General features: G+C 56.8%; 1 protein-coding gene across 2 annotated transcripts; it reads left to right on the plus strand.

Moving 5' to 3' along the window:
* Positions 1 to 153: 153 nt before the first annotated feature.
* On the plus strand, positions 154 to 27491 carry VASP (vasodilator stimulated phosphoprotein). 2 transcript variants are annotated; one of them, XM_054999222.1, is made up of 13 exons: positions 154 to 393; positions 15936 to 16107; positions 16452 to 16620; positions 17308 to 17377; positions 18547 to 18608; positions 19072 to 19382; positions 19803 to 19900; positions 21222 to 21282; positions 21821 to 21854; positions 22509 to 22554; positions 24430 to 24511; positions 25038 to 25095; positions 26112 to 27491. In XM_054999222.1, exons 1-13 carry the CDS (start codon positions 389 to 391, stop codon positions 26147 to 26149), a joined length of 1206 nt encoding a protein of 401 aa, XP_054855197.1. In that variant the 5' UTR covers positions 154 to 388; the 3' UTR covers positions 26150 to 27491. The 2 variants fall into 2 exon arrangements, with proteins under 2 accessions (XP_054855197.1, XP_054855196.1); XM_054999221.1 differs by having other exon boundaries at positions 156 to 393; positions 21818 to 21854.
* The last annotated feature ends 442 nt before the right edge of the window (positions 27492 to 27933 follow it).

A 27933-nucleotide genomic window follows, 5' to 3' on the forward strand; every position in this document is an offset into this window, starting at 1 on the left:
GGCGCGGCCACGTCCGAGGGGCCGGAGGATGAGCGCCCGGCGGCGGGCCGGCCCAGGGCCGCGGTAGCCGGCGGGCCAGGGCAGGGCGGGCGGGACCGCGAGGCGGGCAGGAAGGAGGAAGCGGGCGGGAGGGGGCGGCGCGCGGCAGATGGGTGGCCCGGCCTGAGCGCAGCGCAGCGCGCGGAGCCCCGCGGCAGCCAGGCAGGCAGGCAGGCAGCCGGAGCAGCCGGAGGAGCGCTGAGCTTCCCGCCGCCCCGGCCCGGCCGGCCCAGCAGGCGACCCGCCGGCCAGGGAGCAGCGGCGGCGGCGGCGGCGGCCCGCAACGCCCGCCCGACCCCGCCCAGCCGGCAGCAGGAGCGGCTGCAGCGCCGCGCACAAAGCGGCAGACATGAGGTCAGTACCTGCCGGGCGCGGAGCCGGCGCCGGCCTTTGTCGGCCGCGGAGCCCGCCCGAGGGGAGGGAGGGGGGGAGGGAGGATCGGGCTCGGCCCCGACGCCAGCAGCTGCCCGGGGAGCGCGGCGGCTTCACGTGGCGCAAACAGCTGCGGCGGGAAGCGCTCGGCCCTCGCCGCCTCCCGGCCCCCGGCAGACCGAGCGGGCGGCGTCCGGGGCCCCTTTCCCTGCTCTTCTCCGCCCCCCCCCCGGGAGATGGGGCAGCCGGGAGCCCTCCTGCGGCTGCATGTGGGCGCCCCCTCGCCCGCCCGCCCCTCGTCCTTGCCCGGGCTGCCTTTCCTCTCCCTGCCCGGCTTGGGAAGGGGGCGCGTTCGCCGGACTGGCGCGATGGCCGCAGAACCGGCCCGGCCCAGGGGGGAGGGGTGCAGGCAGGCAGGCCCGGCTGGAGGCGGGGGGGGGGGGCGAGAGCGGCTCTCCGAGTCGGCAGATGGTTTGGGGGGGGCTGTCCAACCAGAGGAGTTCTTCGAATACACGACTTGGGGGCAGCTGCAGGAGGGGGAAGAGGAGCGGCCGGTGATACGCAGGGAGGGGCTGAGTTTAGCGGACACCCGAACCCCCCCCCCGGGGGTCCCAGCCGACTCCCCTGTTTTGAGCACAGGATGCTCCCCCTCAGCTCCCCCCCCCCCCCGTTCTTGGTGCCAACTGCCGGCCACCTCACCGGGTGCCACCGGCTCCAGAGCGGAGTCCTTGATGCCGGCTGTGCAACTCCCCCCTACCAGGTTATTGGGAGCTGCCCCTCCAACAGAGCAAGGCAGCCCCGCGGCCCAGCCCCTTAACTAAGTCCAAGGGCTCACAGCCTACAGCCACCTGAGGTGAACTTGGTTGCCCAAAGAACACCCTTCTCAAGACTTTTAATCCCCCATTTCCGAAATCTGTGGTACTGGTACTGGCAAAAGTTAAGGTGCGCCAGGTTTCAGCCCCCAAACTTCGTGCCAAGTCATAGTGCTGAGCATGTGCAAAGTGCTTTCACCTTTTCACTGGCTTCTGGCCCATTTCCCTGTCTCCTTTGGAGTCAAGAGGGAGGAACCGTGGCTCAAAAATGCCCTGGGCCACATGAATTTAGTTCCCCGTGCCCTACGCCCCTCGCTGGTGGAATTAAAGGCCATGGAGGGGCGATCAGTAGCTGGGGGGAGTTCCGCCTGTTTCTCTGGCTCCCAGCCCCAGTCACCGGACGTTCCCTCACCCACCTTGGCTTCCCCACCCCTCACCTTCCTCTTTCATCTCCTCCCCACCCCCTCCCTGAATAGGGCTTCTTGCAGTTTCCCCATTTCCTGGATTCTCTTAAGAATTAGGGCCTGTTCCTCTGAAATCAAATGAAGGAAGCTACAGGAAGATGGATTTACATGGGCTTAGACTGGAGTAACGCTGCTTAGGACTGCACTGTTCAAGAGGCAGTGTGGTGCAGTGGTCAGAGTGTCATGCTAGGATCAGAGAGACCCAGGCTTGAATCACACTCTGCCGTGGAAGCTCGCTGGGTGACCTTGGGCCAGCCACACACTCTCCACCTATCCTACCTCGCAGAGTTGTTGTGATGAGATGGAGGAGGGACAAGCTAAGCCATTTCAGTCCCCCGTTGGGGAGAAAAGCAGGATAGAAATGAAGTAAAAATAAAGATTTGAAAAATTAGGTTAAATGTTAGGGTGTGCAGCTCCAACCGGGCTTTGAATTAGTAATAAATAAATGGAAGTCATTATTTATACAGCCGCTCAGTTGCTGGGTAATAATTAAGTTGGAAAGAGCCGTCCCAGCCGCTGGCTCACAGTCCCCAAAGGCAAATGAATGTCGGCAGGTCTTCTAAGTTTGGCATTGGGAGGAGGAGCCCTGTTGGTTTCCCAGCGATTAACAGTGCTGTGACACCTTGCAGGCTGACCCGTTTAGGGTTGTTGGAGCTCCCATGAGCAGGACGTGTTTCCTCAAGCAAATCCACACATGTGCCTGTAAATGAGTCTGTTTTGGAGGTGCCCTGGGGTCCCAGCAGGGGCCAAGGGAGGCATTTCTCATTCTGTGGCAGCTGAAGGCGCCTTACCCTTTGCCGTATCCCTAGATTCCCACAGGCAGGCTGATTGTAGGCTCCTGAGGGCAGGGGCCTGTCTCTTGTTCTTGTACTGTTACCTGCCTTGTGCTTTAGTCATGCCCTTAAGCTCAGCCAAACTGCCTTGGTAAGCCCTGGAAGGGCCCTGCAGTTCAGGCAGGGATCAATGCATTTTCTGCCCACTCTCGGAAATGGGGAGTGCCCACGACTGGCAGTCATGTTGCCTGCCGCATAGCTCAGTATCTTAAAACATCAGGAGGGTTGTCCAGCTCTGTGTGTTCCACAGCGGCCAGCCAGAAACCTCTGGGAAGCCTGCTGGCAGGGCATGAAGGCTGAAGCCTCCTTAACAGCTGGCATTGAGAGATACACTGCCTCTGAACGTGGAGGTTCCATTTCAGCTCTGCAGCCAGTAGCTGTTAATAGACCTGCGCTTCCCCTTTTTAAAGCTGTCTAAACCAGTGGCTGTGACTATGGCTAGTGGCAGGGAGTTCCATAAGTTAATTATCCATTGTGTGGAGAAGTGCTTACCTTTGTCGACCTGTTTCAATGGGCAGTTGATCAGTGTTGTTAAGTAATGATTACAAGATAGGGCTGGGCGATGTCGTCTTAACCTGTCACTACCATACTTACTAAGAGCATTTCAGGGACTTTCTTCTGTATGATCCAGAGGAGTTAGCCGTGTTAGTCTGCAGTAGCAAAATAGTAAAGAGTCCAGTAGCACCTTTAAGACTAATCAATGTTACCATAGCATAAGCTTTCGAGAACCACAGCTCTCTTCATCAGATGCATCCAGCTTTATTGTAGCATAAGCTTTCGAGAACCACAGCTCTTTTCATCAGATGCATCCAGCTTTATTGAAGCATAAGCTTTCGAGAACCACAACTCTCTTCATCAGATGCAACTTTACCGTAGCATAAGCTTTCGAGAACCACAGCTCTCTTTGTCAGATGCAACCGTGAAGAGAGCTGTGGTTCTCGAAAGCTTATGCTACGGTAAAGTTGATTAGTCTTAAAGGTGCTACTGGACTCTTCTATTTTGCTTCTGTATGATGTCTCCCAGATCTCCCACAGCTACGCGCCCCTCACCGTTGCCAGAGAACTCCCTTGCAGAAGCTGGTGATCCGTCCTCGCCAAGTCCTGTTCTCTGTATTAATGTCTTTAACTTAACACTCTTATTTTTTCGGACCAAAACCTCCTCATTTCTCAGATCCCACCTGGATCCTTCTGAAAAAATAAATTAGTGTTGCGTCGTCTGTCTTCCAGTTCTCGGCTAAGGAGGCTGAATTTTCATGACAGGCTGTGTGTCTCTGTTAAAAGTTTGCAAATGTCATATTTGAGTTTCTATCTCAGATGCTGTTAAAGAATTTCAAAGAACTTTTTTTCCAGTAAGCTATTTCTCCCCCCACCCCTGCCAAGATATGTCTGGATGTGGGAATCTGACTCCAGCCTAGAGGGACATGCTTGCCAATTCTTTCATAAGATCTGACTTTTAGGGGGTTCAGCAACAGAGGTGGGCTTTTGGGGGTATTCCTGGTGGCATTTGGGCATAAGTAAGGAGTGGCTGGAATCTGTGGGGCTGAGGAAGCCAAAAGGATTTGCAAGCAAGCTGCTGCCAGTGGGGCCAGCCCTCCAACCACAGGGACTCCCCTGGGAAATGGTTTTAAATGTTGCTTGCTGCATAGCTGGGGCCAGAACTCAGGAGTGTCTGATATCTGCCCTTCCAACATCCTTGCTTGACCAGGAGATGGTTGTATGTACATCAGACAAGATTTACCCAAAGCAGTTTTTGCACTGAAAGGGGGAAAGAATCACAAGACCCGGGCGCCCTGGCTCCTGGCACACTGAGACGTGCTCAGCTTCTGCAGAATGCCAGGGCCATGGGGGTGGGGAGGGGTGAACTTTGCAAGCTGTAGGAGCCCGGCTCCTTGTTAAGGAAAACTTCACACCTCTGATTCACCCACGGAAGTTGTGGGTCCCTGGCCAGACACCCTCCCCTCCCCCTTGCCTGCCAGACTGCCGAGTGCTTTCTCCCCTGCTTTTTGAGCATTTCCCATTCGTGAAGGCAAGACGACCAGAGCAGGGGCAGCAGCTGTGGGGAAGATGGTGCTGGGGAAAAGAAGCCCCCCCCATTTGCTACTCGAGGGTGCTCTCTGGTCTGTCTTGACAGCTGCGAATGCTCCAACTGTCTGGGATGGGGGGGTGTTCATTGTGCATTTCAATGCTATGACACCCTCTGTGGCTGTGGGGCTTTGTGGTGCCACAGCTGTGGTTTGGGGTGCAAATGAACTGAGATACGGAAGTCGAGCTGAAGGGGAGGGGGCTTGTTGGGGGTGGGGAAATTGCGTTTAATCTTACAGGCAGCATCTGTAGTGGGGGAGGCTTTCCTAACGTGGACTTTTAAGCTTACAGGAATTTCTGCTCTATCAGTTAAGGCATTTTTAAATTCTTAAAATGTTTTTTTCATCAGCTTGGTATGTGTGCACACACATGTATGCAAAGCCTTTATTTTTAGAGGCAGAGCCCCTCCCCTTTCCTCGTGCCTCAGTTTCCCATCTGTCAAAATGGAGAAACGTTGCCCGGCCAGGGATTGGGGTGACCTCCCAGCTGCTGAGCTTTACGCTGTCTGTTTAGGAGTTGCTGGCCGCGGGCCTGAACGGGTGCTGGAGCCGGCGGCCTGGCCCGGCCTGGCCTGTCACAGAGCGTGCTCATTACCCAAAGAGCAGGAAGCAGCCCAGTAAATCCCCCCACTTCCCTTTTCCACTGTGTACATGATGTGGGAGTGTGTGTGAGTCGAGGTTAACCCTGCTGTTGCCTTAGCTCCTGTCCCAAGCCCTCAAAGGATCGCAGTGGATTGGGACTTCTAGGGTGCAAAGTTGCAGGGCAAGAGGCAATCCAAAAAGCCCCCTCTCAGACTAATGTTAAAAACAAGTCCTCCCCTCATCCACTTTCATGCCTGCAAACAGAAATATCGTGAACTCCTTCGGAAAGAAGCTGTGGCTTCCCTCTGGAGGAAAACAGCCCCATCGCTCCTGGAGTGGGTGTGTGGAGTCCACAGCCACAAGATGTGGCTTTGGCCATGAGCTTGGATGGAGCATGGAGAAGCACTGGAGAGGACACCTCAGAGTGGTCGATGGAGCCTTCATGTTTGGAGGCAGTCTACCTTGGGGTCCCATACTCTGGAGGCAGGCAGTGGGAGATGGCTGTGGCCTTTGGGCCCTCCTTGGGAACTTCCCAAGGCTCTTGAGCTGGCTGGTCTGAAAAAGAGGGGGCCGGGCCCAGCAGGGCACGTGGCACGAGATACCCAAGGGGTGTCCTCTTTGCTGTGAACTGGGAAAGGCAACCCTCGCTCAGAGCTCCTTGGGGATTTGGACTCCAGGGGCACCACCAGCGCAGCAGGCTCCCTTTTCCTGGACTAGCGGCAGTCCAGGGGAGAGTTGCGTGGGGCAGCACCCATTCATAACAGGTCAGTTCCCTGCAGCCCGTCCTACCGAAAGAGGGGGAGGGGAGGGCTCGCAGGTCAGATTCTGGCTTGGGGATTGCAAGCCCCACTGCCTCGTGTCCTTGCAGTGAAGCCGGGGCAGGAGGTCTTTGAGCCCACAGTGGTGGTGGCTCTCGTGCCACGGAGTGTGTGTGTGTTCCGGTGGCATTCGGGGAGCCTGGGCCACTCCCATTGGAGGGTATTTGGTGGCAGAGTTCTGTTGGGAGGTTCTGGGCTGCCTGGATTGTGACCTCACACCACCTCCCGCCCCTTTGGCCTGGCAACTCTCAAGCGGCTGAGGAGGGCAGACTGCCGCCGGGCTGCTCGGCTGGGCCCTGAGCACCCCCCGCCCCCCGTGACTAGCCCTGACGTGGCGGTGGCATCATGGCCTCTCTCAAAACTAGTCACTCTGAAAGGTGTGTAGGGGGGTGCCCCACCAGCAAAGCAGTGAGAATGAACCAGACTTGTGCAGGAGTGGGGGGGGGGTGCTGGGGGCCACCGTCTCCTGCTTGGGCAGAGGCTGTTTGCAGTTTGAATGTGGCCCGCGCTCAGGCATGCTCCTCTTCCTCGCCCTGGGGGGAACAGCAGCCCTCCCCTCCCCCCTTTCCCGAGATGTCCTGAGCAGGACTCAGCTGGAGCGGCAGGAAAAGCTCCCGGCAGGAAGTGACTCAGCGTCTCAAGGGCCAGCGCCAAGTGTGCTCTGCAGGGGGAGGGGCAGGATTGGGACTCAGACCTCCCCCCCCCGTTGGAGCCCCTTTCCTGCTCTCCAGTGGTGGACGTGGTCAGGAGGATCAGGGCGCCTCTTCCTCCTCCCCCATGCTGGGTCAGCTGTGTTCCCCCCTCCCTTTACCCCAGTGGAGAACTGAGCATGCTTCTCTCTCCCCCCACCCTCAGGCTCGGGGTTAAGCAGGCTGCAGACCCAAAGCCCAAAGAAGGAAGGACTTCACTGAAGATCAGGTGCGGACCGTTTGGGGCCTGGCTGGGTCCCCCTACCTGAAGGAACGGCTTTGCCCCCCTTGCACGTCCCTGGGGGTTTGGCTGGTCAGGACAGGCAGCCCTTGATTTTCCCGCCCAAAGAGAGGCCAGGAGGGGCTCCTGGCCGCCTGTCATGGAAGGACCCCATCGGCTTCCCTGGACGTGTTCCTGTCTGAAAACAGCCAAAGAGATGTGTGGGCTTGTAACGTGCAGTCCATTGGTTGCACGCCTGAAATGTGCCTCCCCCAGGCATCCCCCTGTGGTGGGCTGCTGGGACCAAGCTTCCCACGCCAGATGCGATGCCTTTCCTGGTGCCCCCCTCCCCATTTCCTTTGGCATACCTGAGTGTTTTCCCTTTGGCAGGCTGGGACGCCCCTCTAAATCTGAGCCTCCAAAGGAGAAAGAAGAAAAACAGCCGGAGAAAAGCAGGTGTGCCCAGGATGTGTGTTGGCAGAGCCTGCCTGGGGGTCCTGGGGGGATGGTTTGGACCCTGTGGCAGGTCCCTGGCTGGACTTTGCAGGACTTGAACCTTTCTGGGTCCAAGCCAGCATTCTTGCTCAGCCTCAGGCATTTTAGACGGGCTCCTGGTCCTTCCACACTTGGCTCCCCCAACCCCCCCCCCCATTGCCTGGGCATCTTCAGGGCCTCCCCGGATCCTCTGCTGCCCCTTCAGAGACTTGAAGTGCCTCCGTTTGTTGACCCTGAACTAGACACGGCCCTCCGCCCCGCCCCGCCCCGGGTGCTCCCCAGAAGAAGCATTCAGAGAAGCAGAGGTGCAAATGAGGGGGGTATCTCTGCAAAGGTTGCGGGGGGGGGGGGAGGGGGAGAGCTACTTTGCTTATCTGTGACCCTGTATCTTGGCCCAGCTACTCCCCAGAGCCAGCGGCATGTCCAGGGCCAGGGCCCCCGTTGTCCCCATTTCTGCAGGATGCCGGGTGTGGGTGTGTGTGTGTGTGTGTAGATCTGCTACTGGCCCTGGAGTAGAGCCGTTTTCCGTCCCTCTTCTCCCCCCCCACCTTGCTCAGCAGCTTGGAGCCTGCCAGCCCCACCTCCAGCTGGCTGTTTGCCACAACCCGACGACCGACGGCGTGGCGGGCACCGCAGCCGCTTCTCCCTCCCCCACAGGCAACTTTGAAACTGAGCAGGAAAAGTCACACGGCGGCAGCCGCCCTGAGTCACGGCCCTACCTGTTTGTCAGCTCTTGGCCTGCCCCCTCCCCCCGCCGAAATGCTTCCAGCACAGAAGTCTGGGGGGGGGACGGCTTTGTGAAGGGGGGCTGGGAACATAGGGTGCTCTGGGTTGGGGGGCACACAGGTCCACTGGTCAGGCGGGGGGGGGTGAGGCAAGGCGGCCGCAAGCCCTTCCCAGCAGCCGTCTTGCATTTCCCCCATTCTGTAGTGATCCTTCAAAACTCCCTTATATGGGCAGAGGCCACTGCGTTCCCCCCCTCCGCCCGTTCCTGCAGCTTTTCCGGCTTTTCAGCAGGCCCCTCTGCCCTCCCAGGTGCCCTTGCTTGTTCTATGGCCTCTTCAGCCTGGGAAGAGGGAAGGTGGGGCAGAGAGAGGTCAGCAGTGTCTCCCCACCACCACCACCCTTGGCCGTTCTGCTGTGGGGCTGCCCCATTGTCAAGCTGAGCCCCAGGGTGACCTTTTGGCCCTGAGCCAGACGTTTGCACCAGTACTAAAGCTGGCAAGGTCTGGCCAACCCGCTCCCCCCCCCAACTGTGCCCATTCCTTTCAGCTGCCTGTCAACTGACGCTTCTCTGGGTAAGACCCCCCCCCACTCCCTTTTTGCCAGGCAGAAACTAATCCCTCAAGTCTTCAAAAGGAGTGGGGGGATTGAAGGGAGGCGGGGTTGCCAGCTCCAGGTTGGGGAAGGTCCTGGAGATTTGGGGCAGAGCCTGGGAGGCCAGCGGGGATGTGAGGCCATAGAGTCCACTCTCTGAAGCTGCCGCTTTGCACAGGGGAACTGACATCCATTGTCTGGAGATCAGTTGTAATTCTGGGAGAACGCCAAGCCCCGCCTGGAGGGTGGCAACCTTACCAAAGAGGGTTCTCCAAAGTGAGCAACTAGCAGTGAGACCCGAAAGGGCATATTCCCCCCCCTGCCTCCCCCCCCCCCGAAGTTATGAAAGCGAGGGGCCGATGCTGCAATTGTGTCTCCTCTCCGGATTGTTGGTCAATTGTTTCAAAACTGCACGCAACCTGTTTTTCTTCAGTTTGCAAACTCTGTGCCTTTTCAGGGGAGTGTGTGTGTAAGAGCCAAGAGCTCTGGTGTGGGGCCTGCTATGCATCTCCTGGGGCTTCAAAGTGGACGCGAGCCACCTTGTGCAAGAAAGGAGGGGGGCAGAGGGGCTGGCTAGTAGGAAAGAGGGCTTTGGGGGTAGCTCAGGAAGTTCTGTGTGACTTGCGCTTCGGATGTGTTCTAAGGGATGCTGGGGGGCCATGCTGGCCCAGGGCTCTGAAGCTGTTTTGGGGAGATCTGTTCAGCTCTTGTGTGAATGACACACACACACACCTGTTTCCTGGCTGCCTGCTCCTGAACCAGGCTACCCCACAGCTTCGCTTGGGTTTTGTGACTTTCACTTTGCTCTTGTGCAATCTCTTGGAGGTGAGGGGATGGCCAGAGGAGGGGCGTTTTCTTACCTGGCGTCCCTGCCTGCAAACTGCTGATGGCTTGCGGTGATTATGCAAGTGAATTGTGGGAAGGGGGCAAAGAGAGGCGGACCCGGGTGTGCCCCCCCCCAAGGGACACTGCCTGCCTGCTTCCATTGTTGAACTTGGGGCTCTGCAGGGTGGCCTAGGCAAGAGAGGATTACAATCTCTGGTTTTATTGAAGGGCGAGGCAGGGCAAGAGAGGGAAGAAGGCAGGGATGTGTGCAGAGGAAAGCACCTTATTGGCAGAATGCGTTTTAGCACAGATAGGGCGCTTGAAACGCACACACACCCCTTTGCTGCCTCTTCTTCTCCCTCCCAAATGCCCCTTGGTGCAGTAGGTGGTTGTTTGCATTGTGCAGGTGGGCTTGGGAGATGCTCAAGGCCACGGGCGAAGCAAGGACACGGGCAGGCGTGGCTTGCATGGATTTGTCAACATATCTTTGCAGCCATGAGAGCGAAAAGCTTGCTGCTTGTTGAAAAAGTGGAAGCCGGAGTTCTCAGGAAGTTGAAATCTTGCATCCGGGGCCACGTTCTGCTCTTCATCAAATTGCCCTGCTTATGTGGTGCAGTGGATAGTGTCGGGTTGCTAGCTCAAAGTTGGGAAATTCCTGGAGATTGTGTGTGTGTGTGTGTGTGTGTGTGAAGCCCGGAGAAGGCAGGGTTTGGGGATGGAAAGGACCTTGGCGTGGTATAATCCCATACAGTCCATTCTCCAAAACAGCCATTTTCTCCAGGTGAACTGATCTCTGTGGCCTGGAGATCAGTTGTAATTCCAGGAGATCTCCAGCCACCTCCTGGAGGCTGGCAACCCTGTGCCAGACTAGGAGCTGAGAGATGACTGGGTTCAAAGCCCCACACGGCCAAGAAGTTCACAGGCACATCTTGGGCCAGTTACACCTTCTCACCCTACCCTGTTGTGAGGATTAAAGGAGGAGGAGAGAAATGGGTAGGCCTCTGTGGAGGAAGGGCAGAGCATAAAAGCACCCACTGGAAGAGTGGCCAGTGCCTGCCCTGCTGCTTCTCTGGGGCAACCGGAATTGCTGGTGTCCTGGGGAGGGGGATGGCTACCTTCTGGGGAGAGCTCCCCTCTCCGGCTGCTAAATTCCTTCCCTGCAGCAGTTGCTGGCAACTGGGCTGGGCTCTGCCACAACCTGCCTGAAGCCCGGGCATGAATTTCTGGCCTGGCGCTCCCTGTCTAGATGGAGGGAGGGGCTCCGGCTTCCGCTTCACCCTTTGGTGCCTGGAGAGGAGCCTAGCTGCAGCGGCATGTGGCGGGGGGGGGCAGCAAAGAGGGGACAGATCCAGGCTGCTCAGTGCAAACAGAGACAGCGGTGCTCCTTTCAGCTCTGCTGGGCCGAGCCCATCGATGCCGCTTGGTCTGGACAAAGGCCCAACTTCCTGGCGCCGTTTTGAGCTGGTGGAAGCCCAGAACTGTCAAGCTGGGAGGAGACCTGGGGGAGCGTGTAAGGTTCCTCCGTTAGCATCCCTGTCCTCCTGGGCTGTTCTGCCCCATAACTTTGCCAGTCCCTCCTTGAACATGTGCAGCCTGTGGGGGGAGGGTGCCCCCAGCCTCCTCGTTTTTCCTGTTTTGCCGGATGTTGCAACACCTTGAGCATTCTCTTCTGAAAGAGGAGGATGGTGAAAAAGCTTGAAAAAATTTGGCTGGTCAGTTTTGGTGTGTAGTTGGGGGGGGGAGGGGGAGGGGGAGATGGGACCTGGGACTAGTTGGAGCCATGTGGGATTCTGCCTCCCTGCCCCGCGGCTCCATACCAGAGCTACACAGGCCACCCGAGGTTGAGTTTGGCTTCCTGAGAAATCTTCACAGCCTTTCTTTCCCCTTGACTCAAGCAAGTTTCTAGTCCTCTGTGTTTTGGAAGGCAGGGGCCTTGGGACGGGATGCTGCTCCTCTCCCCTCTCCCCTGCCCTTCCTTAGTATTCCAGTGGGCTGCCGGTCCTGGCCATGTGTGCAGATTGAATCCGGCCAAGGGCAAGCAACCCACTGGAATTCACGCTAGATCCCCAAGTACGTCTCCGCTGGGGCCATCTGCCAGCCAGTCCTGGAGTGTGGGTTATCTGCAAAACGCCTGCTTGCTCCTGCTTCCCCCTCATCGTAGACCGTGAGGCTGCCTGTGAGGGTGGCTAGTGGGGTTTCCTGGACGAAGAAGGCCTGGGGGTTGCAGAGCGCCACTGACCACCTGATTTCCTCTCTGGGCTTGCGGTCGAGTAAGTCAGCCTGGCTGGGTTCCCCCGTGCCTGGCAGTGGCCACGTGCCTGCAGCTTCCTCTTGAGGAAACCCCTGGGCTGAGCGATAGCTGAGCGGCTGTCTGCTCTTAGGTAGCAAAGCCTCAGAGCTTGCAGCTGGGAAGGGGGCCGGAGCCAGGCTGCGTCCGCTGCTGTGGTGTCTCTCTCCCTTGCCGGGGATACTATAGCCAAGTTTTCTGGGCCACCTCCTGGAACTGTTCTCTTGGTTTGCAGCCTGAAAGATGGGCACAGAGAGGAAGGTGGTCAGTGTTGAAGGGGGCCCTCTTTGCTGTGTTGTGTCTGTGCACTCAAAGGAACCCTTCGGGTCAGGACAGCAAATGTGGGGAATCGGGGGGTGCATCGTTATTAGATTATGCTCAGCCTCACAGTGACAACCCTGTGAGGTAGGTTTTTTTGAGGGTGAGATTGGCCCATGGCTGTGGAGAGATCTGAACCTGCGTCTCCCCAGGATTAGTTTCGCTTGGACCACTGCACCACCCTGGACAGTCTGTCTTCGTATTAGCTTTAACTGGCATGGCTTCCCCTCCTCCAGGAATCCTGGGAACTGTTGTCTGAAGAAGGCGCTGAGAAATCTTGGTATGCAGATGTCTCATCCCCCCCCCTCCCAAGAACCGCAGTTCCGTGAGAAGAAGAGGGAAGCGTTATAAAAACAGTTTGCAGTGTAGACGCGCTCTCTGGATTCGGATGTGGCCTTTTGTTCAGGCTGAGCAGCCCTGGAAGGGATGCCACAGATTTGTTTATGAAATTAGCCCAAGCCTCAAATTGAGCCCCACGTTCAAATCTCCCCCCACCCCCAAAAGTTCAGTGATGCCAAGAGCCTCTTTTTTATTTAGAATTCAGACATGCTTTTCTTTTTGAGCCCACTGTGATCTTCTAGAAGTTTTCTTCCTACCATTGGAGGAGGGTTGCCCCCTTTCTACCAACTTTCAACAGGTAGCAGTTCCACTGGTGCAGCTGTCTCCCTTTCTGTTCATGGCAGGGAAAGACACACCGAATAATAATAAATATACTTATATGCCACTCTTCTAGATACTTAGGGACCCACTCAGAGTAGTGAAAAACGTCAGTGGCCCTTTTCACACTACTTACTTAATTCCGGAACATCACGAAATGTAGCGCAAAAAACGTGGAAGACAGTGTCTTCTCGCGAGAGTTTTGTGCGATGTGTTGCGCCAGTGTTGTTGTTATCCCCACAATATGGCGGGGCTGAGAGATGTGGCTGACCCAAGGCCACCTACTGAGCTCATGACAGTGGTAGGATTTGAACCAGCAGAGTGCTGATTCTCAGTCCCACCACTGTGCCACGGCAGTTCTGCTGAATTTCTGCTTTGTGGTTATTAGAGACAGAAGCAGCGGTGTTGCAGCAGCACAGCTGGGTGGGGGAGAGGCACGCTGCTACTTCGCAAGATGTCCGGGTTCCCCGGAGGCAGGCAGTGTCCCCAAGGACCCATATAAGGCCTGGCCTCTGGGGAATCCAGGCAGGGGGCTGCCCCCTTTGCCAAGGCACATTTCTCTTGCCGGTTGTTTGAGCTTCTGTCACTTGATGCTTTGCAGAGTTCTCTATCCAGATGTGGCCATGCCGGGGGCTGGGGGTGGTGCTGGCTGCAGGGTTTCGTCTGGAAGCCACAAGGGCAGCTGGAGTTAGACCACGGGGCACGCTTTTCTGGCCACCTGCTCCTGTGCCCTTGGCCCTGGGAGACGGGAAAAGCTTCACCTGCTGAAGCCTGGAGTGCGGGGGTGGGTGGGTGGGTGGGTGGCATTTTTAAAAAACGAAAATGAGCAGCCTTGCTATGAAGGGATGGGTGTTGGGGAGGGAGGGAGGGCTTAAAACAGGAATCTCAAGGGCTGGTTGTAATGTATTGCTGCTTTCTCCCCACCTCCTCTAAAAATTCCAACTTTTGTCATTTTTAACAAATTAATGCAAACATATATACGAAACAAAAACCTCTTATTAAGTAGCACATGTCCAGATGAATGTAATCCTCTCAAGCCTAAATGTCTGAGATAAGTGAGCCATAAACAACGAGGTTTACAGTGCTGTCCTAAGCAGAGTTACTCCAGTCTGAGGCCATTGATTTTAATGGGCTTAGACTGGAGTAAGTCTGCTTAGGATTGTACTGTAAGTTTCTAAAATCAGAGAGACCTGCGGGATATGAATAAATAGATAAACGGTCACCTTGCCCTTTAATGAGAGAAGCAGGACATAAATTGTTACGATATGAGCTGACCTCTCTCTCCTGAACAGAAAATACAGTGTACATCGTATCAACATAATCTCAAATAGGATATAACGGTGTGTAACCTACGTCTGATCTGATCAGTCAGTAAATACCACTCAAATGTCATTCATAATTGCTTACAGAAGACATAAGGAGAGATTTCTTCCATAGTCGTCTCCTTTCGGAATACTCGAACGTGTTCCGTAAATTGGTTTGAAATGTCCATATAGGTTCTTAAAGTGCTTTGATAAATCAACTTGATAAGTAAAACAATATACCAAACATAGATGAGTCAGTCGCTTTGGGCTGGGTGGGGGGAGGGGAACGTTGCTGTTTCCATCTAGCAGTGATACTTAATTTCACTCCAACTAAAAAAGTGAATACACATTATAAATCTGACAAAGCCATGTAGTCTTTTATATAACCCAACAAGATGACTATAGATTTCAAAATCCCCCCCCCCAACTGAATTTTTGTACAGTTCTAGAAGAGATGAACAAAATCTGTGTGTTGGTGGTTGTGTGTGATTTTTTCCCAAGAAAATTGCAATTTCGGTGCCAAAATATGAACTCTGAAGGATGTAGATGTTTGCCTATTTGTATTATGGATTAATGTAGTTTGCATAATGCTAATGCATCTTAGACTTTGACTTCTTCCATCCTTACTGGCAAGAGCGGTGGTCAATGGCATTTCATTAGATTGGAGGGAGGTGTCCGGTGGGGTGCCCCAGGGATCGGTTTTGGGCCCGGTACTTTTCAATATTTTTATCAATGATCTGGATGAAGGAGTGGAAGGGCTACTCATTAAATTTGCTGATGATACCAAATTGGGAGGGGTAGCAAACACCCAAGAAGATAGAATTAAAATTCAACAAGATCTAAATACTCTGGAGAAGTGGGCAGCTGTGAATAGGATGCAATTCAACAAAGACAAGTGCACAGTATTACATCTGGGCCACAAAAATGGGAAGCACAAATACTGGATGGGGGATACACTTCTGGTTAGTAGTCTATGTGAAAGGGATCTTGGGGTATGAGAGGACTGTAAACTAAATATGAGCAGTCAGTGTGATGCGGTGGCAAAAAAGGCTAATTCAATCTTGGGTTGTATCAAAGGGGCCATAGCGTTGAAATCGCAGGAGGTCATAGCCCCTCTCTATACTGCCTTGGTCAGGCCGCACCTGGAGTATTGTGTACAGTTCTGGAGGCCCCACTTCAAAAAGGATGTGGACAGAATCGAGAGGGTGCAGAGGAGAGCGATGAGGATGATCAGGGGTCTGGAGACTGAGCTCTACGAGGAAAGGCTGAGGGCCTTGGGAATGTTTAGTTTGGAGAAGAGGAGGTTGAGGGGGGACATGATTGCTCTCTTTAAATATTTGAAAGGCTGTCATTTGGAGGACGGCAGGGAGCTGTTCCAGTTGGCAGCAGAGGATAGGACCTGAAACAATGGACTTAAATTACATGCAGAAAGGTACCGGCTGGATATTAGGAAATCTTTTTCACGGTCAGAGTAGTTCAAAGGTGGAATCAGCTGTCTAGGGAGGTGGTGAGCTCCCCTTCACTGGCAGTTTTCAAGAAGAGGCTGGATGAATACTGGTCAGGGATGCTTTAGGCTCATCCTGCATTGGGCAGGGGGTTGGACTAGAAGGTCTCTGTATGGCCCCTTCCAACTCTGGGATTCTGTGAGATCATGATGCAGGGCCAGCGAATATGATGCAAATGTGGAAGTATTGCCAATTTTTCATGTGGGGATGGCCTGTTTAAAAAAGTTCCTTGCCCCCTTTGTGAGTGGTGTGTGTGCGCGTGCATGCATGTGCCTTATGCCTAACCCTCCCCTTTTTATTCCCAACTTCCCTCCCCAGTGAGACTGTAATTTGTACCACTCGAGCAACTGTGATGTTGTATGATGACGTCAACAAGAAATGGGTGCCAGCTGGGAGTGGGCCCCAGGCCTTCAGCCGCATCCAGATCTACCAAAACCCCACCAGCAACACTTTTCGGGTGGTGGGCCGCAAGATGCAGCCAGACCAACAGGTAATCCCCAACCAGGCCCACAAAGCCCAGGAGAACAGACGGGAGGGAGGGGCTGGGCAGCAGGAGGAGGCTGTGCGGGGACGGAGGAGAAGGAAATTTCCTGGCAAGGAAGGTGGCACCCCCTTGTTCTCCATAGCGTGGGGTGGGTGCCCCTTCTGTAGGGCTGGGACATGAGTTCCATTCCTTTGCCACTACCCTACAGCACAGGCCTTTCTTGGAGGGGTGGGCCCTTCCCTCCCCAGATACCCGCAACCTCTTATGTGTTCCTGCTGCCTAACACATTAAATTCTCTCCTCGTGCCCGGCCATGGCCGACTGGGATTTTGCTTCTCTCCTGCCCCAAAGGTGGTCATCAACAGTTCAATCGTGAAAGGGCTGAAATACAACCAGGCCACACCCAACTTTCACCAGTGGCGAGATGCCCGCCAGGTCTGGGGGCTCAACTTTAGCACCAAAGAGGAAGCAGGGCAGTTTGCCAGTGGGATGTTGCATGCGCTGGAGACACTGGACTCAGGTGAGGACTCTGTGTTCGGCGATGGGAGGAGAGCCCTTTGGGGCGGCAGGGTGATTACTCAGGTGAGAGCACTGCTAGGTGGGAGAAGGGCATGACAAGAGACCACGAGGGTGGTGAGACACTGGGTCTGGCCCTGGAAGCGGAGCCTTGGGATGAGGGCTGGAGGCAAGTTTGCTTTGTATTCCAAGTGTACAGGACGTGGCCCCAGTTAACAGACTTCCTGATAGGAAGCAAGCCAGCACAGTCACATGCTGAGATGCGCTGGGCAGCCTCATCTAAGGGCTGGTGATTGATGTTGGCAGCAAGTCGATTGATTCAGTCTTACCCAATGTAGAGATGATGAGAAGGAGGCGAGGCTCTTGCAGGAAACGTGTAGGGGTGCTGTGGGCAGCCTCTTTGTGGGCCATTCACCCCCGGCGTTTGTTTGTTCTGATTAAAGTCTCTGGCAGCCCCTGGCTTGGGAATGTCTGCAGCGGAAAAGAGCTGGCCAACAGGATCCGGACTTTGGCTTGCTACGAAGGCCGCCTCTTAAAATTTTGTTCAGATGTAGAAAGGTGGCAAGAAAGAAAATATCCCAGACATTCCAGGGTCTCAGTTGCATCCGTGCCCCTATTTGAAAAGGCAGGTTTTGTGCGAAAACACACAAGGCTCGTGCCGCACTCAAGTGGGGCTGTTTTGTTCCCCAAGGAAACTCTGCACTGCCCCGGCCCACCCAGAATGGGCCCTCCGTGGATGAACTTGCGGAACAACAGAAAAGGTACTGGGGGGGGGGGTCCCCTGTCACCCCCAGCAGGGTCTTTTCTGGAGGGGGGGGAGTGGATTTCGTCTCTCTTCTCCTTCCCCTGGTTTCTGGAGCTGGATTCCCTGCCTTGCTTTGTTCCTTTAGCCCCAGACAAAGCTCTGTCTGTGGGGCTTTGGCTGCTCTTCCTCTGGGCCAGGGATGTGCTTGTGACCCAGTTACCAGGAAGCGTGCCTTCTCAGGAGTAAATGCACCCGCAGCTTAGGAACAGCAGAAGAACCCTGCCGGATCAGACCAGCCGCGCTGGTTCTCCCATGAGGCCAAGGACTCCCCCCGAGGCTGCCTCCGATCACCGGGGCTGAGTGCCCCTGCATAGGAAGGTTCCCTTTAGCCGCCAGGGCTAGCAGCCAGTAATAGAGCGCCGGTCCCCTTGGAAAGCCACCTAGGCTAGTGGCTTGGTTGGAGGGGGCAGCTGGTTCCTCCCTCCTCTCCCTGAAGGAGCTCACACAGAAGAGAGAGACCAGCAGGATTTGGGGGCTCTGGATGTGTCCAGGTTGCTCCCGTTTGACCGGTCAGCTGGCTGTTGCTCTGCAGCCGTAAGCCTCTTTGCCTCCATAGGGGCCTTGTGTGGTAGGCAGCTGCCAGCCCCCTTGCACAAAGGAGGGGCAGTGAGGCTGGGTGAGTGAGGAGACACTGGCTGGCGAGGTGGCACCTGAATGCAGCACCTGAATTACAGCAGCTTCTCCCTTCTGGCTCCTGCCGGCGCTGCCTTCTCCCTCCCTCTTCCCTTCAGTCCTGGGTGCAAATGATGCCCCCCCTTTGAGTTCCGGTTGCCCCCCCCAGCAGCGGAGGGCGGGCGCTGACAGCTTAGGCTCTAATCGGATTGCCGGGGGGGGGGTGGCGTTGGCTGCAGCCTTCCCTGCCCGCTGCCTCCATTCCAAGTTCCTGGGGCTTGGCTGTGCAGACACCTCTTTGCTCGGAGTGCCCCAGGCTCAGCAGTTCCTCCCCCCCCCGCCCCCCATCATGTGTGGCTTTGCAGTTTCTGGGATCCTGGGCCCCATTTTGCCTGAGCCCCCACCCCACAGGTGAGTGTTGGGGTAGGATCAAGAGTGTGGGGTGGGTGGGATTCAGCCAGCAGTTGTCGTGCCTGAGAGGTTTTCCTCTTCTCCCTCCTTCCCCACTCCCAGACAGCAGCTGGAGCGGGAACAGCAGGAGCTGGCAGAAAGAGAACGGAGGGGACCGATCTCAGGTGGGTTCCTGGGGGGGGGGATGAAGCTAGCAGCCCCCAACCCTCCCCCGCTTCCCTTGGACTTCCCATTGCAGTCCCGTGGCTGGATTTGGGGCAGCCCAAGGCCTGGCAAAGGGGCCTGAAAGGTTTGGCGTCTTTGTGTGGCCGCCAGCCGGGGCTGGCCAAGCTCCCCGGAAGACACTCCCTGCCCCTGGCCCTCATTTGCAGAAAGGGACAGGAGGAGGCTGGCCCACTGGGGAGTATTTGGAGGAGACACAATTGGCTTAGCAGAGATTAATGCGGCAGGGCAAGGTGGGGTGTGTGTGTGTGTGTGTCCTGCTAAGCACTAAGTGGTGCTCTGGGGCCAGGGAAGAGGCTGCTTGGCTTGAAAGAGCTGCCCCTGCCTCCGCTTGCCTGCCTCAGGGCTGGGGAGCAGGCCCCGTTCTCTCGGGCTTCCTGCACTGAGTTCTTGTTCTTGTCTCAGCCCCCGCAGGGACCCCAGCAGGAGGAGGGCCCCCACCCCCTCCAGGACCGCCGCCTGCACCGCCATGCCCCACGCCTGGTCCTCCGCTGGGACCCCCGGGGCCACCGCCAGGAGCTCCACCAGGGCCGCCGCCTCCCCCAGGGCCACCCCCGCCCCCTGGCCCGCCCCCCGGCCTTGCACCTGCCTTGGGAGGGGGGCCACCCCCGGCACCTCCACTGCCCCCTCCCCAGGCCCCTGGTGGAGGGGCCGGGGGCCTTCCCAGCGGGTTGGCTTCTGCCCTTGCAGGCGCAAAGCTCAAGAAGGTGGGCAAGGTGAGCTGGGGGGGGGGTTGGGTGGAAGGGGGTGGGGAGGGCCCTGCACGTGCAGCAGCAGAGTTTTCCTCGGGGTGGGGCCCTGCAGGTGCCAAACAGAATGGCTTTCCTGCCTGCCCTAAAGCAGCTCAGAGCCGTCCAGCGGCAGCCACAGCTGAGCACCTCCCCCCACCTTTGGCAGGGCAACAGAAGGCTGCGGGGGCGGGGGGGGAGGCTCTGCTCCTTCCTCCTCTTCCTTCCCGGAGGGACTCAGACTTCGGGCTCCTGGGCAGCAGCTGGGACCTTGCGGGGGAGCCCCAAGGCATGGGGACTGACGCCTCTAGGACGCCCCACTTCTGAATGCTGGATTCTTGAGTTTCTTCGGCCCCCGTGGGAGCTACTCAACTTTTGAGGCTCCCGTGCCTCCTTTCTGTCTTGCAGGACGAGGGACCAAAGGCCGCGCCTGCTGCTGTGGCACCTTCCGGCGGGCCTGGCGGGGGAGGGCTCATGGAAGAAATGAGCGCCATGCTGGCACGGCGGTGAGTGCGGCTGAGCACCGTGGGAGTGGTGGGGAGGCACCAGGTTTCCGAGGGACTCTCCTCGGCCCAGGTCGGGAGGTGTGTGGCCAGAGGTTTGCTGGCTCCAGCTTGAGGAATTCCTGGAGATATGGGGACGGGGCCTGGAGAAGGTGGATGTTTAGGAAGCAAGGGGAGGGGCCAGTGGGGCTGCAACACCAAGCCTGCCTTTCAAAGCTGCAGCTTCCTTCGGGGAACTGAGCTCTGTCATCTGGAGATCATTCTAGGAGATATCCAGGCCCCACCTAAAATCATAGGGTTGGAAGGGGCCTCCAGAGTCATCTAGTCCAGCCCCATGCACAATGCAGGAAATCACAAATTACGCCCCCCCCCCCGGAACACACACACCCAGTGACCCCTGCTCCATGCTCTGAAGATGGCAAAACACTTCCAGGCTCCCTGGCCAAACTGGCCTGGGGAAAATTGCTACCTGACCCCAGGGTGGCAATCGGCCTTACCCTGGGCACGTAAGAAGGGGGCCCTGTTTATGGGGCTGTGTTGGAGCGCCCCTTGTACGCTCCCTCAGATCAAGGCTGGCCTGTGGCACCAGGGAATGGAGCTCTTTATCTGCCTCTCCTGACTTTTGCCTCAAAAGAGACTTGGGCCTCTTTTACCTTTGCAAAAAAAAAAAAAATCTCAAATGTCAATCAATTCTTTGTCTCCCCTTTTGGGTTTTGTTTTAAGACTCATTCAGGATACCCCTGTCAATCAGGAGAGAGACAAGAGTCTTTTAAGGCCCACCACAATGTGTGTGTCTTTCCCAAGGGGCTGTGCTGTTTTAGCCACAGAAGGCGAGTAGTGTGTGGTCTTATTCCAGGAAAGTGCGCAGTTACCCAGATTCGAGTCCAGGGCCACCTTTGAGGCCCACGAGATTTTCAGGCCGTGAGCTTTCGAGAGCCAAAGCTCCCTTCTTCGGTGACTCTCAAAAGCGTATGCCTTGAAAACCTTGCTGGCCTCTCGGGTGCCACAGGACTCGAATCCTGCTGTTCTGCTGCAGGTCAACACCGCTGCCTTCCTAAGGCTGTCCGCATTTAGCCAACTGATGCTTCTGGGAATGCGGGGACCCCAAAAGCTGGAGCCGCCTGAGTTGGACCCCGCAGAGTGATTCTGCTAGGAGATGCACTCTCCGGGGCCTTTGGCGCCACGGGAACATTCCCTCCCCCAGGAGAGAACAGTTCTGCTGGCGGAACGGATGTGCACGATCCCCCCCCCTCCCGCCCCCGTCGCTTGGGGCTCTCGGAACAGGCTGCCACAAGTTCCTCTTTAACGGCTGTTTCCTCTGTAGGAGGAAAGTTGCAGAGCAAGGTGAGAAACCCATTCCAAAGAAAGAGGAAGGCCCTGCGCAGGTGAGAACGGATGTGAATTTCCACCACTCCAGGGTCATCCTCAGCCCACAACCAGCAAAGAGAGCGGCTCGTCCTCAGGCTGGGGGCGGGGGGTGGGGCTGAAGTGAGTGGGACTTGGTGGTTTGGCACAGGGGGCCGCTGCCGCTGCTTCCTTCTCCTTGGCTGCAGCTGACTCTTCAGTGTCCCTCGCACAGCTTCTGCTTAACGGGGCGTGTGCAGGAGACCTTCTCAGGGGAGGCACTGCTTGACGTGCTGGACCTGGTTGTCTTTCGCTGGGCACCCTAACCCTCCTCACTTCTGCAACTTCCAATTGGCATTTGTTTGTTTAGCGTCTGTTTAGTACCCGAAGGGTGTGAAACGCTGTACAGAATCTGGTCCAAGCTTATGCCCTTGAGCCATGGGGCTCGGACCCCTTTCCCTCCCCCACCACCTGGGCTCTAGCTTTCCTGTCACAATGTGGGCTTGGAAGATTCTGGTCTCCTTTGGACACGGTGTGTGGGGTAAAGTTGGTGGCCTTTGTGTTTCTTCCTCACAGCAGGAAGACACGGAAGCAGCAGGTGCCAAGACCACAGGTGGGTGCTAAGGGCAGCGAGGCGGGCATTAGAGTGGGCACAGACGGGGAATTCCTGTCTTACCCTTGGGCTGAGGAAACGGGCTGCAGCATTATGATGGCTGCCCATCTTGGTCTGGGAATGGGGGCATCTTGGCTGTTGGCCGTTTTCTGTGCGGGGGTGGGGGGCAAATAAGTCAGACATCCTGTTGTAAAAGCCACTGTTGTGTCTAGTATCCAGCACAGAAGTCAGTCCACTGAAAAAATCTCTGCTTCCTATTTAAAAACAAGCAAGCAAGTTTCTAGTCCACTTGGCTGAAGAGAGAATCCTAAAACCGAAAGGTACCAGAGTGTCCCCTTAGTCCACCTGCCCCTCCAATCACATGTCTGCCTGCATCTCCAAAGAGGAGGGGCACTGTACCATTCGGTCATACACAGGAGATAGACCCAGAGGAGTCGAGCAAATGAGCCCAGCCATATATTTGTACGTGGCTGTCTGCACCGGAAGCCCAGGAATTGAGTGAGGCAGCTGCCAACCAGCTGAGCGCTCCCTGGGGCTGGCCTACCCAGAAGCAATGCCGTGTATGTTTGAGTGCAAAGGTCTCTACTACCGGCCATAGAGGCTGTGTATGAGAGGGGGGCATTCACAAGGCTGGTCCTGTGCCGCTTCTTACAGACGCCTTCCGGAAGCCGTGGGAGAAGACCAGCACGACCCTTCCCAGGTGAGAGCTGCTGGCCTGGCGCCTTCTTGGGGCGGGGGGGGGGGGGCGCGGGGGGCTCTGCCTTCCCTTCCCCCGCCTCCCACGGGCTCACTGTCCTGCTGCCGACGGCTGCTTCGCTCCCTTCCTTCCTGGGCAGGATGGGGCCCTCTCTCCTCAGGAGAAGCTGGGGGTTTCTCCTGGACGGCGCTCCCCTGGATGCGGTGCCCAAAAGGGCACGTAAGAGTAGCTGCAGGGACAGCCAGGGAAGAGCCAGGGCTCCTCTCTCTGCCCGTATCTCAGCCTTTCTCTTCCCCTCCCAATCAGGAAAAGTGTGATCCCGAAGAGCAGCACAGCCCCAGCCCCAGCCCGGACGCCTGTCGGCCATTTTAGGTATCGGGCAAAAGGGCTGAGTACTCTGTAGAGTGTAGTCTGTTTATCTGGAGGTTCTCAGTGAGTAAAGGGGGTCTTTCCTACCCCCCCCTTCAGTTTGTAAAAAACTCCCCTGGCGCACGGGAGGAAGAAAAGGGGCTCCTGGCTGCGTTCCCAGCTTGGCATAAGCAGCACCGAGGGGCCGAACAGCCTGTCAAGGGCAGAAAAGGTTTTTACATCCCAGTGGGAAGGGGGCATGGCTTTGGGGGAGCGTGCAGACAAAAGGAGGGCAGCTGCTGATGTTTGGGGCTGAGCCCTGCACACAGCTCTCCACGGGGCCCCTGGGGTCTTTTGGACGGGCCCAGTCAAGTCTCCAGCGGAAGGTGGAGAAAGGGTTAATAAAGGTACAGCCCCCCCCCCAAGGAGCCAGCTGGACTAGCTGAGGCTCGTGGGAGAGGGTCCCTCACCAGATCGGCACAGCAGCCTGCGCCAAAACAGGCCAAAGCATCCGCTCTCTGGTGCTGGAGCCGCTCTGCCACGCACATCCGCCCGTGGGGGCTTCCTTTGGGCGAATGATCAGGTCACTGCTGGTCCCCTCCTGAAAGCCAAGGCCCTTTTTTGTGTGGGAGGGGAAAGAGAAGCCTGGGTGGAATTTGGGGCTTTGCCTTTGCCTCCCCACCCCTAATCTGGTGTAGCCCAGAACATCAAGCCCAGGTCCCTGCCTGGACCCTCCCCAGCGTCCCCCTGAGACGAGAATGAACTCCAGGCCGAGGCTTTCCTTGCTCTAGTCACTGAGCCCTGTTTGCAGGCAGGGGGTCTCAGCCCCAGCGCCTCTGGCCCAGTTCCAGAATGTGGGGTGCCAGGGAAGTAACGTTTTCCTTTGGACCCTGGTGAGCCGCGGCTAACCAGAGCAAGTAGCCCTGCCTCCTGAGCCTGTTCTGCCCTTCCTGGTTATCAGCGTGAACCCCTGAGCATAATGGCTGCTTTATAGGATAGGTTGAGCCCTTTGGCTGCTGGCCAGTTTTAGAGAGGCAGCCAGTGCCCACCTTCTGTGTACTTTTGAACTGCCTAGATGTGCATTCAAGCCCAGTTTAGCCGTGTCTCTCTCTCCCCCGTGCCCAGAGGCTTCTTGCTCCTCTGCCTCTCCTCTGAGCAGATTCCTAGGTGCCCACTTGCTCCTGCTTCAGAAGCACACGGTCAGGGGTTCCGGGAAAACTCCTGCCCCGGGACATTTTCTGCACAAGAAAAGCTTGCAAGTTGTGGGGGGAGCGCAAGAGGAGATGCAAGCCCCTCCCCCCACTGCATTCTGCAGTGATTTTCTTGTGAGAAGACCGTGCTAGACCTGTGGGTTTGTTATGGCCTCTGCTGTTGGAGAGCAGCGTGCTGGGATAGAGGTGCTCTAAATCCCATGGAGACCTCTGAGAGGTGTGGAACGTGCCCGTGGCCCAGCCTTGTGGCTCCGGTCAGTGTGTTGGGGTGCCCCCGGTCTGCTCCCGTGAGTGATTCTTAACTCTGACTCTCTCACAGGATGAAATCTGCAGGGGCCATCGCGGGCTCAGAACCGACAAGCGGGGCAGGGGATGAATCGGAGTTGGAACGGGTGAAACAGGTACCCTGCTGCCACACCTGAGTTTTCTGAGGCTCTTGAAGCCCCCTCGCGCCCCCCCTTGCAGCATCCTGCACGTGTACTGCCAGCCCCCCCCCCGTCCTGCAGCTGCACCCAGCAGGGCCCACTTGGCGTGGCTGCTGCGCTGCGTGTAGGAAGAAGGGGCAGGTCCCAGTGTCCAATCAGGATGCAGTTAAAGTTCAGCCAAACCGATGAATGACCGTTCCGTTGGCGGCTGCAGGCGTGAAAGTGGAGCATCCGTGTGTGGAGGCAGAATCTCTCGGATGGGTAACTGCTGGGGTCTAACAGTGAGGCTCTCTTGGCTCAGTTTCTTGACTGGCTCACCGGGGAGATGAAACGGGTGGCAGAGGAGGCGGTTGGTCTAGGGCCTGTCAAGGGTCTTTTCGAAACTCCAACAGAGTTCTTAGAGGCAGGCTTTGAGGTTGCAGGGGGAGGGAGCCATGAAGGATCCCCCCCCCCCGCACTTGTCCAGTCTCCACCCCTAACACACGCCCCCCCCCCTCTCCAGGAACTACTGCAGGAGGTCCGACGGGAGCTCCAGAAGGTGAAAGAGGAGATCATACAGGGTGAGTGAGAGGAACGGGAGGAACCTCTCCTTGGGGGGGTCAAGCAGGCCCAGAGGTGGGCTTCAGATGACACCCCCCCCCACACACACACACACCCTGAGTGGCACATCGGTTGTCCGGGGGTTGCTTTGTGTTTATATCGTCAGGTATTCATTTTCCGTCTTATCCCCTCGGGTCCTGCCCCTCCCCTTGTCTTTGTGGGCGTCACGTGGGAGCCGTGTTGCCCCCTGGTGCTTCCGTGTTTTCACATGCTCGGGCTGACATTCCTGGGACTTCACCTCTCGTGCAGGGGATCTTACTGTGCCAGATTTCAGACGTGCAGGAGAAACACCCTGCGGGCAATTCTCCTTTGCACCGGGAGGCAGGGACTGCTACCGCAGCAGAAGCCCTTTGCCTCCTTTTACTGGGACAGGGCCAATGTGCCAGCGCAGCTGCCCCTCCTGTCTAGTAGGTGCAGCCTCAGATAATGAAAGGGCTCATGCAAATGAGACATATCCTTGTAACGAATCAAGGTGCTCCCAGCGCCTGTGGTGGTGCAATGATTGGCCTTCCTGCGCACAGCGTTTCCGCTTTAAGCCAATCAGGAATGATCCTGTTTGGTGGGTGTGCTTATCTGTTCTGGTTGGATGAGGCCTCTCCGAGTTCTTCTCTCCTCTTGCTGTCTCTGCCCTTGCTTGGGGAACGCCACACGGAGCTAGTCCCCAAAGGCTGGGGAGTCCTGCCGTTGCAGAAGAACGAGCATGTGTTTGGATCGAGTCCTGTAAGCCCTCTGCGTGAGAGTGTTGCACCCCCCGAAATGTGGGTGGAAGTGGATGCATTTAGAATACCGGACTGTGAACTTACATGCAGGACAGAATGGGGCGGGGGGGGGGGGCGGGGAATCAAGACCAGCTTGACCGCGAGAGGAGCAAGAAAGAGCCGATGATGCTGTTAAGGGACCGGTGTGTCTAGCCGTGCTTTGCCCTCAGAGTGCTGCTGCTGCTCAAGCGCTGACTGCCTCCTCCCTCTTTCCCCAGCATTCGTGACGGAGCTACGGAAGCGGGGCTCCCCTTAGCCTCCCTGCACCACCCTCAGCCACTTCCCAGTGCCGCCTGGAGTCAGACGTCGAATCCTCCCAAATGTGCAAAAAAGAATAAAAAGAGAAAAAAAGAGAAAGAAGCGCAGCCCCCCCTTCCTTCCCCCCCCCCGAAGAGATCCACACACCCTGACCTGTCGGCTCCCAGGCCTCTGGACCCACTGTGCAATTGGGGGGACAATCTGTGGCAGCCCCTCCCCCAGAAGGGCAGGCCCCCGCCCGTGCCTTACCAGAGCAATAGCAGCACCCTTTTCCTACCCCTCCCCTGCCACGAGAGGCTGTTTTCCTGGGAGGAAGGGGGACTGGTTCCTCCCCTTCCCCGGTGCCATTTGCAGAGAGGGGGCCAGGCCGCCCCACCTCCCTCTCATCACCACCATCTCCCATTTTCTCCCAACGTGAGCCTGTAGCTTGTTTCCTCCCATGTGGGAGGAGGGGGTAGGCAGCCAGGCGGGAGCGAGGGGTCCTTGGCGGAGGGGCAGCCAGGAGCTGGGCTCTTGCAGGGGGGAGAGGGAATCCCACCCACAGATGACACTGGAGCAGTTTCCTTAAGGCAGCCAGTTGTGGCCAGCAGAACCTCGCCCAACACAGCGTTCCAAGCACCCCGGCCAAAGCCCCTTCCTGCTCTCCCCCCCCCCGCCCCCGCATAGCCTTTCCCTGTGGCCCCCTGTCTGCTGCTGGGGTGATGGGGGGGACGAGCCTGCCCCTCGGAGAGGGGAACAGAGAAGCCCAGGAGGTGGCCGCCAGCCTAGAAGTGGTTGGGGGGGGCAGCTTTCTGCCTGGGGGCCATCGTTGGTCCTGGGCCACCCCCTGCTTGCAACGCATGCCCCTTCCCTGTGGGAGGAGGTCTCTAGACCACCCCCCAACACGTCCCAGGACCTTGCCTCATTTCACACACACACACACACTCTGCTGGTTTCTCTTGTTTTATATATATATTTTTACACCAAGATTGGGGTAGCTTTTAAAATATTTTATCTGGAACCCCAATCATCACTTCTTTGGGTAACCCTTTTTTTTAAAAGGAAAGTTTTCACCTCCCCACCTCTGTGTGTGTGGGGGGGAGTCACTGGCCAGGTTCTTGCATTTTCTACCAAGCTGTAATTTTTTGACTTTGTGTTGTTGTTTTGTTGGGCTGGATGGGATATTATTTTTTGATTTTTTAAAATTATTTTGACTGATTGCTGGGTATTTCTGCCCGATTTCTATGCATCCTCCTGCCCTGGGGCACCCCACTCACCTGCGGATGGGCACCAAGATCTTGGGCTCCTGCACCAAACTTCTCTAGGAATAAATCTTTTTCCTTTTTTGTAAAATTGCAAAACGTCTGTGTGTTTTCACTGTGCAATGAAAAGGGTGGGTGGGAGGGAGGGAGCGGGTGCTCCAAGTCAGATATACCTGCCTTTATTCCTCCCCCATGGTGCCGCAAAGAGGGGGGGGCAAGGGTTAGGTGGGAATTCCTCGTGCCTGTCCTTGAGCCAAAGTGGGAGCTCATGAATTGTTAGGTTCTGCGGTCAGAACCCACTACAGCTCTTCCCCAGTGTGGGGAGAGCCAGTGGCAGTCTAAAACTGGGCAGGGGCTTAATTTCTTATGGTGAGAGGGTGGGGTATGTGGGGCAGGCTCTTAGCATTGTGCATTGGGGTGTGGGGGGGCGGGGAGGCATTATCGCCCTGCAGCGGGGCTTGCAATTGAAAGGGCGGAGAGCAGGCCTATTCCAGTCATCTCCCTTGTGCCTCTCCCATTTCTCCAACAACTTTTAATGCGC

This window comes from Eublepharis macularius, chromosome 15, assembly GCF_028583425.1.
Source record: "Eublepharis macularius isolate TG4126 chromosome 15, MPM_Emac_v1.0, whole genome shotgun sequence".
Lineage (NCBI taxonomy): Eukaryota > Metazoa > Chordata > Lepidosauria > Squamata > Eublepharidae > Eublepharis > Eublepharis macularius.

Excerpts from the sequence above, each read along its gene's own strand:
- VASP (XM_054999221.1), top strand. Across the intron at positions 17,378-18,546 it reads CTTGCGGAACAACAGAAAAG|ACAGCAGCTGGAGCGGGAAC; the intron begins GTACTGGGGGGG and ends CCCCACTCCCAG. Across the intron at positions 24,512-25,037 it reads AGTTGGAACGGGTGAAACAG|GAACTACTGCAGGAGGTCCG; the intron begins GTACCCTGCTGC and ends CCCCCTCTCCAG.